The following is a 12,500-nucleotide window of genomic DNA, read 5'->3' as shown; positions in this document are numbered from 1 at the left end:
CATCAGACTGCAGATCTGAGGAGAGAGAAAGAAAACAAATCTCTGAATCCAAATGGCTGTTATCAGGATCATTTTGAGAGAGGTTATGACATGGTTATGACAAGACTTATAACGCATTGTAACAGTATCATAATCCTACTCACGATGCCGTTCTGAACACTGAAGCCCAGCTGGAACTTGAGGTCAGGTCTCTTGATGAGGACGGTGGTGACAGGAGGACAACTCACGATGCTCAGCTTCACCTGCACCTGGCTCTTCAGACCCTGGCAGGACGACCGGAACACGAAAAATGACACCTGTCTCAACACTAGAATGGCTGTGTCTCAATCTCCACACTAGAATGGCTTCCTAGAATGGCTGTGTCTCAATCTCCACACTAGAATGGCTTCCTAGAATGGCTGTGTCTCAATCTCCACACTAGAATGGCTTCCTAGAATGGCTGTGTCTCAATCTCCACACTAGAATGGCTTCCTAGAATGGCTGTATCTCAATCCCTACACTAGAATGGCTTCCTAGAATGGCTGTGTCTCAATCTCCACACTAGAATGGCTTCCTAGAAAGGCTGTGTCTCAATATCAACACTAGAATGGCTGTGTCTCAATCTCAACACTAGAATGGCTTCCTAGAATGGCTGTGTCTCAATATCAACACTAGAATGGCTGTGTCTCAATCCCAACACTAGAATGGCTGTGTCTCAATCTCCACACTAGAATGGCTTCCTAGAATGGCTGTGTCTCAATCTCAACACTAGAATGGCTTCCTAGAATGGCTGTGTCTCAATCTCCACACTAGAATGGCTTCCTAGAATGGCTGTATCTCAATCCCTACACTAGAATGGCTTCCTAGAATGGCTGTGTCTCAATCTCCACACTAGAATGGCTTCCTAGAAAGGCTGTGTCTCAATATCAACACTAGAATGTCTGTGTCTCAATCTCCACACTAGAATGGCTGTGTCTCAATCTCAACACTAGAATGGCTTCCTAGAATGGCTGTGTCTCAATATCAACACTAGAATGGCTGTGTCTCAATCCCAACACTAGAATGGCTGTGTCTCAATCTCCACACTAGAATGGCTTCCTAGAATGGCTGTGTCTCAATCTCAACACTAGAATGGCTTCCTAGAATGGCTGTGTCTCAATCTCAACACTAGAATGGCTTCCTAGAATGGCTGTGTCTCAATCTCAACACTAGAATGGCTTCCTAGAATGGCTGTGTCTCAATATCAACACTAGAATGGCTGTGTCTCAATATCAACACTAGAATGGCTGTGTCTCAATCTCCACACTAGAATGGCTGTGTCTCAATCCCAACACTAGAATGGCTGTGTCTCAATCTCCACACTAGAATGGCTTCCTAGAATGGCTGTGTCTCAATCTCAACACTAGAATGGCTTCCTAGAATGGCTGTGTTTCAATCTCAACACTAGAATGGCTTCCTAGAATGGCTGTGTCTCAATCCCTACACTAGAATGGCTTCCTAGAATGACTGTGTTTCAATCTCCACACTAGAATGGCTCCCTTTCCTCTCCTCCCCATCTCCTGTCCTCCATGACTGATAAAAAGAGCAGAGTCGACTGCATGCTGCAGACCTTGATGATGCCTTGGCAGCTAGCTAACGGCAGGCCCACCAGGCTGGTGTTGTTAATGGACATGATCTGGTCCCCGACGTTGAGTTTCCCAGAGCGGGCAGCCGGGCCGCTGTTCAACATGTTAGCGAGGATAACTGTTGGCAGGATGGAGCCCCAGCCAGACTCCACTATCACCACACCTAGGCTCTCTCCCTTCTGCTTCTCCAACTCCAGCTGGGAGACACACAAACACACACAGAGACAGATATTTATATATATCTTTAAGTGGAAGTGATTAGTATATCTTATAAACTGGATTTTAGTTGGTAATAAAAATATGAAAAATATGAAAAATAATAATAACACAAAAGTATATAACAAATATATATGCAGAATTTCAGTAGTGGTCTCACTGAAGCAAGAGCACTACTTACTTGTACTATTCAGTGTAATTTGATTAGCTTTCCGAATGGCTAAAATTGATCCTGAACTTTGGTAAACATCTTTGCGCTGTCTAGCTACTGCATGAGCCAAGAGTCTCAATATCTACTCTACTGTAATCTGCTATCTATACTGTGTTGAGGGAGTGTATCTAGAGTCATGAATCACGGTCAACAATCACTACAGTCACGCCTCTTTACACGGGTCTATCAGTATTTCATGCACACATATAGGCGCGGATGCAAGCGCACGCACGTACGCACGCACGTACGCACGCACGCACGTACACACACACACACACACACACACACACACACACACACACACACACACACACACACACACACACACACCTCTTTACAGTTGTCAGAGTTTGAGAAATGGACCAGGTCGTCATTGTACATTTCCTGGGAATTGATGATGTCACTGTATTGTTTCTGACTCAGGTCCTTAGGGTTGATCCCATTGGCTCGGAGGAACTCCCTGTAGGCAACGCTGAACGCCTGGCCGATGGACTGGGCAATGAGCTGGGCCTGGGGAGGAGAGGGAGAGGGAGAGGAAAGGGAGGGCAGTAGAGGGAGAGGGAGAGGAAAGGGAGGGCAGTAGAGGGAGAGGGCGAGGGGAGGAGGAGGAGAGAGAGGAGAGGGCGAGGAGAGAGAGGGAGAGGGGAGGGGAGAGGAGAGAGAGGGAGAGGGGGAGAGAGGGAGAGGGCGAGGAGAGAGAGAGAGGGGAGGGGAGAGGAGAGAGGGGGAGGGGAGAGGGGAGGGGAGAGGGGGAGGAGAGAGAGAGAACGAGAGGGGGGAGGGGAGAGGGGGAGGGGAGGAGAGAGGGGAGAGGGGAGGGGAGGGGAGAGGGGAGAGGGAGAAACTATTCAACGGAAGTGACAGGCTATTCAAGTTGACACCAATACAGAAGTGGGAGAGAGCACGGGTTAAGGACCAACTGAAATGGTGAATGAAGATACACTATATATACAAAAGTATGTGGACACCCCTTCCAATTAGTGGATTTGGCTATTTCAGCCACACCCGTTGCTGACAGGTGTCTAAAAATCGAGCATGCATCCATGCAATCTCCATAGACAAACATTGGCAGTAAAATGGCTTTACAGAAGAGCTCAGTGACTTTCAACATGGCGTCGTCATAGGATGCCACCTTCCCAACAAGTCAGTTCATCACTTTCCCTGTTAGAGCTGCCCCGGTTCAACTTTAAGTGCTGTTATTGTGAAGCGGAAACATCTAGGAGCAACAACGGCTCAGCCGTGAAGTGGTAGGCCACACAAGCTCACAGAAGCACGTAGCAAAAAAACCGTCTGTCCTCAGTTGCAACACACTACGAGTTCCAAACTGCCTCTGGAAGCAACTTCAGCACAATAACTATGCATCAAAGCTGGGACCGAGAGACTGAAAAACAGCTTCTATCTCAGGGCCATCAGACTGTTAAACAGCCACCACTAACATTGAGTGGCTGCTGCCAACACACTGACTCAACTCCAGCCACTTTAATAATGGGAATTGATGGGAATGATGTCAAATATATCACTAGCCACTTTAAACAATGCTACCTGATATAATGTTTACATACCCTACATTATTCATCTCATATGTATACGTATATAATGTACTCTATATCATCTACTGCATCCTTATGTAATACATGTATCACTAGCCACTTTAACTATGCCACTTTGTTTACATACTCATCTCATATGTATATACTGCACTCAATACCATCTACTGTATCTTGCCTATGCTGCTCTGTACCATCACTCATTCATATATCTTTATGTACATATTCTTTACCCCCTTACACTTGTGTCTATAAGGTAGTAGTTTTGGAATTGTTAGCTCGATTACTTGTTGGTTATTACTGCATTGTCGGAACTAGAAGCACAAGCATTTCGCTACACTCGCACTAACATCTGCTAACCATGTGTATGTGACAAATAAGATTAGATTTGATTTGATTTATTTGTTAGTAGCTTCATGAAATGGGTTTCCTTGGCAACCAAACACAAGCCTAACATCACCATGCGCAATGCCAAGCGTTGGCTGGAGTGGTGTAAAGCTGGCCGCCATTGGACATGGGAGCAGTGGAAACACGTTCTCTGGACTGAATCACACTTCACCATCTGGCAGTCCGACGGACTTATCGGGGTTTGGAGGATGCCAGGAGAACACTACCTGCCCCAATGCATAGTGCCAACTGTGAAGTTTGGTAGAGGAGCAATAATGGTCTGGGGCTGTTTTTCATGGTTCGGGCTCCTTAGTTCCAGTGAAGGGAAATCTAAACGCTACAGCATACAATGACGCTCTAGACAATTCTGTGCTTCTAACTTTGTGGAAACAGTTTGGGGAAGGCCCTTTCCTGTTTCAGCATGACAATGCAAGGTCCATACAGAAATGGTTTGTTGAGATCAGTGTGCAAGACCTTGACTGGCCTGTAGAAGGCCCTGCCTTCAACCTCATCGAATACCTTTGGAATGAATTGGAACGCCAACTGCCAGCCAGGCCTAATCGCCCAACATCAGTGCCCAACCTCACTAATGCTCTTGTGGCTGAATGGAAGCAAGTCCCCACAGCAATGTTCCAACATCTAGTGGAAAGCCTTCCCAGAAGAGTGGAGGCTGTTATAACAGCAAAGGGGGGACCAACTCCATATTAATGCCTGTGATTTCAGAATGAGATGTTCGACGAGCAGGTGTCCACATACTTTTGGTAATGTAGTGTAGATACTGGTGTTATAGGAAAGCTTAAATTAGAGATGAGTTATGTTCAGTAGTATTGTACTGTAGACAGTGTATAGAAATTGCTTAATCAAAAATGGTGTGTTTTAAATTGAGCATTAAACCTTCTTCTGCGAACACTGGTAATCAATTATCAATAATCAGAGACCAAAATCCCCAATAAATTAATAATATTCAGCAGTGTACAAAGGGAGAGCATGGGGGGGGGATAGAAAACAGAACAGATCAGAATAACCTAGAATAGAACAAAAACAGAATACAATAGTACTCACGTCCTCTGACTCGAAGACGTAGCAAATCATTCTGTACCGTCTCGGCCCCTCTGAGGAGGAGAGATCAGCTTCACTACAGGATGTTCCTGCCATACGAGTACGAGCCATCAGAACCACGATGCTCCCGATGTCTGCGATGTAGGATATGGAACGCAACGCACTGTCCATCAGCGTCTCCTGGGGGGGTAAATAATATATATTGCTGCTGTGGTAATAACTGTCCATCAGCATCTCCTGGGGGTAAATAATATATGGCTGCTGTGGTAATAACTGTCCATCAGCATCTCCTGGGGGCGGGGGTAAATAATATATATAGCTGCTGTGGTAATAACTGTCCATCAGCATCTCCTGGGGGCGGGGGGTAAATAATATATATGGCTGCTGTGGTAATAACTGTCCATCAGCATCTCCTGGGGCGGGGGGGTAAATAATATATATGGCTGCTGTGGTAATAACTGTCCATCAGCATCTCCTGGGGGGGGTAAATAATATATATGGCTGCTGTGGTAATAACTGTCCATCAGCATCTCCTGGGGGGAGGGGGTAAATAATATATATAGCTGCTGTGGTAATAACTGTCCATCAGCATCTCCTGGGGGGTAAATAATATATATAGCTGCTGTGGTAATAACTGTCCATCAGCATCTCCTGGGGGTAAATAATATATATAGCTGCTGTGGTAATAACTGTCCATCAGCATCTCCTGGGGGTAAATAATATATATAGCTGCTGTGGTAATAACTGTCCATCAGCATCTCCTGGGGGGGTAAATAATATATATAGCTGCTGTGGTAATAACTGTCCATCAGCATCTCCTGGGGCGGGGGGTAAATAATATATAGCTGCTGTGGTAATAACTGTCCATCAGCATCTCCTGGGGGGTAAATAATATATATAGCTGCTGTGGTAATAACTGTCCATCAGCATCTCCTGGGGCGGGTAGATAATATATATAGCTGCTGTGGTAATAACTGTCCATCAGCATCTCCTGGGGGTAAATAATATATATAGCTGCTGTGGTAATAACTGTCCATCAGCATCTCCTGGGGGTAAATAATATATAGCTGCTGTGGTAATAAATGTCCATCAGCATCTCCTGGGGGAGGGGGTAAATAATATATATGACTGCTGTGGTAATAACTGTCCATCAGCGTCTCCTGGGGGGTAAATAATATATATGACTGCTGTGGTAATAACTGTCCATCAGCGTCTCCTGGGGGTAAATAATATATATGACTGCTGTGGTAATAACTGTCCATCAACATCTCCTGGGGGGTAGATAATATATATGACTGCTGTGGTAATAACTGTCCATCAACATCTCCTGGGGGGTAGATAATATATATGACTGCTGTGGTAATAACTGTCCATCAACATCTCCTGGGGGGGTAGATAATATATGACTGCTGTGGTAATAACTGTCCATCAGCATCTCCTGGGGGGTAAATAATATATATGACTGCTGTGGTAATAACTGTCCATCAGCATCTCCTGGGGGTAGATAATATATATAGCTGCTGTGGTAATAACTGATTAGTGTAGTGTCAACAACGCAGCTACTGCCAGCTAGCCTACTTTAGCAGTACTGTATCATTTTAATCATTTTAGTCAATAAGATTCTTGCTACGTAAGCCTAACTTTCTGAACATTCGAGACGTGTAGTCCGCTTGTCATTCCAATTTCCTTGCATTAGCGTAGCCTTTTCTGTAGCCTGTCAACTATGTGTCTGTCTATCCCTGTTCTCTCCTCTCTGCACAGACCATACAAACGCTCCACACCGCGTGGCCGCGACCACCCTAACCTGGTGGTCCCAGCGCGTCGACCCACGTGGAGTTCCAGGTCTCCGGTAGCCTCTGGAACTGCCAATCTGCGGCCAACAAGGCAGAGTTCATCTCAGCCTATGCCTCCCTCCAGTCCCTTGACTTCTTGGCACTGACGGAAACATGGATCACCACAGATAACACTGCTACTCCTACTGCTCTCTCCTCGTCCGCCCACGTGTTCTCGCACACCCCGAGAGCTTCTGGTCAGCGGGGTGGTGGCACCGGGATCCTCATCTCTCCCAAGTGGTCTTTCTCTCTTTCTCCCCTTACCCATCTGTCTATTGCCTCCTTTGAATTCCATGCTGTCACAGTTACCAGCCCTTTCAAGCTTAACATCCTTATCATTTATCGCCCTCCAGGTTCCCTTGGAGAGTTCATCAATGAGCTTGATGCCTTGATAAGCTCCTTTCCTGAGGACGGCTCACCTCTCACAGTTCTGGGCGACTTTAACCTCCCCACGTCTACCTTTGACTCATTCCTCTCTGCCTCCTTCTTTCCACTCCTCTCCTCTTTTGACCTCACCCTCTCACCTTCCCCCCTACTCACAAGGCAGGCAATACGCTTGACCTCATCTTTACTAGATGCTGTTCTTCCACTAACCTCATTGCAACTCCCCTCCAAGCCTCCGACCACTACCTTGTATCCTTTTCCCTCTCGCTCTCATCCAACACTTCCCACACTGCCCCTACTGGATGGTATCGCGCCGTCCCAACCTTCGCTCTCTCTCCCCCCGCTACTCTCTCCTCTTCCATCCTATCTTCTCTTCCCTCTGCTCAAACTTTCTCCAACCTATCTCCTGATTCTGCCTCCTCAACCCTCCTCTCCCCCTTACTGCATCCTTTGACTCCCTATGTCCCCTATCCTCCAGGCCGCTCGGTCCTCCCCTCCCGCTCCGTGGCTCGACGACTCATTGCGAGCTCACAGAACAGGGCTCCGGGCAGCCGAGCGGAAATGGAGGAAAAACTCGCCTCCCTGCGGACCTGGCATCCTTTCACTCCCTCCTCTCTACATTTTCCTCCTCTGTCTCTGCTGCTAAAGCCACTTTCTACCATTCTAAGTTCCAAGCATCTGCCTCTAACCCTAGGAAGCTCTTTGCCACCTTCTCCTCCCTCCTGAATCCTCCCCCCTCCCTCCTCCCTCTCTGCAGATGACTTCGTCAACCATTTTGAAAAGAAGGTCGATGACATCCGATCCTCGTTTGCTAAGTCAAACGACACCGCTGGTTCTGCTCACACTGCCCTACCCTATGCTCTGACCTCTTTCTCCCCTCTCTCTCAGATGAAATCTCGCGTCTTGTGACGGCCGGCCGCCCAACAACCTGCCCGCTTGACCCTATCCCCTCCTCTCTTCTCCAGACCATTTCCGGAGACCTTCTCCCTTACCTCACCTCGCTCATCAACTCATCCCTGACCGCTGGCTACGTCCCTCCGTCTTCAAGAGAGCGAGAGTTGCACCCTTCTGAAAAAACCTACACTCGATCCCTCCGATGTCAACAACTACAGACCAGTATCCCTTCTCTCTTTTCTCTCCAAAACTCTTGAGCGTGCCGTCCTTGGCCAGCTCTACCGCTATCTCTCTCAGAATGACCTTCTTGATCCAAATCAGTCAGGTTTCAAGACTAGTCATTCAACTGAGACTGCTCTTCTCTGTATCACGGAGCGCTCCGCACTGCTAAAGCTAACTCTCTCTCCTCTGCTCTCATCCTTCTAGACCTATCGGCTGCCTTCGATACTGTGAACCATCAGATCCTCCTCTCCACCCTCTCCGAGTTGGGCATCTCCGGCGCGGCCCACGCTTGGATTGCGTCCTACCTGACAGGTCGCTCCTACCAGGTGGCGTGGCGAGAATCTGTCTCCTCACCACGCGCTCTCACCACTGGTGTCCCCAGGGCTCTGTTCTAGGCCCTCTCTTATTCTCGCTATACACCAAGTCACTTGGCTCTGTCATAACCTCACATGGTCTCTCCTATCATTGCTATGCAGACGACACACAATTAATCTTCTCCTTTCCCCCTTCTGATGACCAGGTGGCGAATCGCATCTCTGCATGTCTGGCAGACATATCAGTGTGGATGACGGATCACCACCTCAACCTGAACCTCAGCAGACGGAGCTCCTCTTCCTCCCGGGGGAAGGACTGCCCGTTCCATGATCTCGCCATCACGGTTGACTACTCCATTGTGTCCTCCTCCCAGAGCGCTAAGAACCTTGGCGTGATCCTGGACAACACCCTGGCGTTCTCAACTAACATCAAGGCGGTGTCCCGTTCCTGTAGGTTCATGCTCTACAACATCCGCAGAGTACGACCCTGCCTCACACAGGAAGCGGCGCAGGTCCTAATCCAGGCACTTGTCATCTCCGTCTTGATTACTGCAACTCGCTGTTGGCTGGGCTCCCTGCCTGTGCCATTAAACCCCTAAACTCATCCAGAACGCCGCAGCCCGTCTGGTGTTCAACCTTCCCAAGTTCTCTCACGTCACCCCGCTCCTCCGCTCTCTCCACTGGCTTCCAGTTGAAGCTCGCATCCGCTACAAGACCATGGTGCTCGCCTGGAGCTGTGAGGGGAACGGCACCTCAGTACCTCCAGGCTCTGATCAGGCCCTACACCCAAACAAGGGCACTGCGTTCATCCACCTCTGGCCTGCTCGCCTCCCTACCACTGAGGAAGTACAGTTCCCGCTCAGCCCAGTCAAAACTGTTCGCTGCTCTGGCCCCCCAATGGTGGAACAAACTCCCTCACGACGCCAGGACAGCGGAGTCAATCACCACCTTCCGGAGACACCTGAAACCCCACCTCTTCAAGGAATACCTAGGATAGGGTAAGTAAGGGTAGGTAATCCTTCTCCCCCCCCAACAAGATTTAGATGCAAGTGGCTGTTCCACTGGTTGTCATAAGGTGTATGCACCAATTTGTAAGTCGCTCTGGATAAGAGCGTCTGCTAAATGACTTAAATGTAAATGTAATGTAAATGTAACTGTCCATCAGCATCTCCTGGGGGGTAAATAATATATATGACTGCTGTGGTAATAACTGTCCATCAGCATCTCCTGGGGTAAATAATATATATGGCTGCTGTGGTAATAACTGTCCATCAGCATCTCCTGGGGGGGGTAGATAATATATATGGCTGCTGTGGTAATAACTGTCCATCAGCATCTCCTGGGGCGGGTAGATAATATATATAGCTGCTGTGGTAATAACTGTCCATCAGCATCTCCTGGGGGTAAATAATATATATAGCTGCTGTGGTAATAACTGTCCATCAGCATCTCCTGGGGGGTAAATAATATATATAGCTGCTGTGGTAATAAATGTCCATCAGCATCTCCTGGGGGGGGGGGGTAAATAATATATATGACTGCTGTGGTAATAACTGTCCATCAGCGTCTCCTGGGGGGTAAATAATATATGACTGCTGTGGTAATAACTGTCCATCAGCGTCTCCTGGGGGGTAAATAATATATATGACTGCTGTGGTAATAACTGTCCATCAACATCTCCTGGGGGAGTAGATAATATATATGACTGCTGTGGTAATAACTGTCCATCAACATCTCCTGGGGGGTAGATAATATATATGACTGCTGTGGTAATAACTGTCCATCAACATCTCCTGGGGGGTAGATAATATATATGACTGCTGTGGTAATAACTGTCCATCAGCATCTCCTGGGGGGTAAATAATATATATGACTGCTGTGGTAATAACTGTCCATCAGCATCTCCTGGGGGGGGTAGATAATATATATAGCTGCTGTGGTAATAACTGTCCATCAGCATCTCCTGGGGGGTAAATAATATATATGACTGCTGTGGTAATAACTGTCCATCAGCATCTCCTGGGGGTAAATAATATATATGACTGCTGTGGTAATAACTGTCCATCAGCATCTCCTGGGGGTAGATAATATATATAGCTGCTGTGGTAATAACTGTCCATCAGCATCTCCTGGGGGGTAAATAAATAATATATAGCTGCTGTGGTAATAACTGTCCATCAGCATCTCCTGGGGGTAAATAATATATATAGCTGCTGTGGTAATAACTGTCCATCAGCATCTCCTGGGGGGTAAATAATATATATGACTGCTGTGGTAATAACTGTCCATCAGCATCTCCTGGGGGGTAAATAATATATATAGCTGCTGTGGTAATAACTGTCCATCAGCATCTCCTGGGGGTAAATAATATATATGACTGCTGTGGTAATAACTGTCCATCAGCGTCTCCTGGGGGGTAAATAATATATATGACTGCTGTGGTAATAACTGTCCATCAGCATCTCCTGGGGGGTAAATAATATATATGACTGCTGTGGTAATAACTGTCCATCAGCGTCTCCTGGGGGGTAAATAATATATATGACTGCTGTGGTAATAACTGTCCATCAGCATCTCCTGGGGGGTAAATAATATATGACTGCTGTGGTAATAACTGTCCATCAGCATCTCCTGGGGGAGGGGGTAAATAATATATATAGCTGCTGTGGTAATAACTGTCCATCAGCGTCTCCTGGGGGGTAAATAATATATATGACTGCTGTGGTAATAACTGTCCATCAGCGTCTCCTGGGGGCGGGTAGATAATATATATGGCTGCTGTGGTAATAACTGTCCATCAGCGTCTCTGGGCGGGTAGATAATATATATGGCTGCTGTGGTAATAACTGTCCATCAGCGTCTCCTGGGGGTAAATAATATATATGGCTGCTGTGGTAATAACTCTGTGAGAGTGGACGGTCCTCAATAACATGGCCCCTAAAGATACAGCAACGCGCCATGTTATGAATGTTATGAAACAGAATCAAATGAATCTTTGGGCAGGTTTCCTGGACACAGATTAATCCTCGGCGGGGATTACAATCCGATCCGCATTAGATCCACATTATAGGGCGCTTGAACATCTAAAGTTAATTTCTGATTGAGCCCAACATTTACGATTTACTGTGTATGTGATTTTCGCCGACGCGTAAATATTGCCTTTAAAATATGCATTGTCTACATGTGTGTGAATGGATAGTCAAAGACTTGGCGTTACAGAGAAGAAATACACCCCTGGTTTTTAAAATTAACTCAGAGATAAGAAGTTAAATAATTCTCTCGCAGTCACACACCTGTGAGTCGGCATTCAGCACTTTGACAGCCTTGGTGGAGATGAAGAGGTCCACTTCTGTCACCGTCTGAGAGTCTCCATCTTGGCTCTGTGGTCAAACCACCATGGTCAAAAAGGAACGAGAGATCGCCATCGTGTGGTTGAAAGGACACTCACAAGGTACATTTCCTTAGTATAAGGAATAACAGTGATGAACCAACTGACATCCATAGATCAAGACATCAGATCAGCGTAAAAAAAAACACCAAAAACAATATAATCAACAATATAAAATATAAAATATAAAACAATATAAAAGAACATTGTCATCTTGAACATTGAATGGATAACAAACTTAGCCTGGTCAACTAGTCAGAAAGCACAATACTAATATAACAACATTAGCCTGGTCAACTAGTCAGAAAGCACAATACTAATATAACAACATTAGCCTGGTCAACTAGTCAGAAAGCACAATACTAATATAACAACATTAGCCTGGTCAACTAGTCAGAAAGCAGAATGCTAATATAACAGAAAGCAGAATGCTAATATAACA

General features: G+C 46.6%; 1 protein-coding gene across 1 annotated transcript in view; it reads right to left on the bottom strand.

Moving 5' to 3' along the window:
* The window catches only part of LOC127924896 (amyloid-beta A4 precursor protein-binding family A member 2-like), a gene marked incomplete at its 5' end in the record, with an annotated part of 14,005 nt that extends 1,949 nt beyond the window's left edge, over window positions 1-12,056 (bottom strand). Inside the window, 6 exons of the mRNA XM_052509573.1 lie at window positions 1-15; window positions 144-263; window positions 1,589-1,801; window positions 2,362-2,541; window positions 5,028-5,204; window positions 11,964-12,056. The exon at window positions 1-15 is cut by the window's left edge and continues 126 nt beyond it. Of these exons, the coding sequence (XP_052365533.1) occupies window positions 1-15; window positions 144-263; window positions 1,589-1,801; window positions 2,362-2,541; window positions 5,028-5,204; window positions 11,964-12,056 (798 nt within the window). The remainder of the gene's footprint in view (window positions 16-143; window positions 264-1,588; window positions 1,802-2,361; window positions 2,542-5,027; window positions 5,205-11,963) is intronic.
* Between the last annotated feature and the right edge of the window lie 444 nt (window positions 12,057-12,500).

Source organism: Oncorhynchus keta, unplaced genomic scaffold (genome assembly GCF_023373465.1).
Source record: "Oncorhynchus keta strain PuntledgeMale-10-30-2019 unplaced genomic scaffold, Oket_V2 Un_contig_4720_pilon_pilon, whole genome shotgun sequence".
Taxonomy (NCBI): Eukaryota; Metazoa; Chordata; class Actinopteri; order Salmoniformes; family Salmonidae; genus Oncorhynchus; species Oncorhynchus keta.
This window is presented reverse-complemented; position numbering and strand designations above follow the sequence as displayed.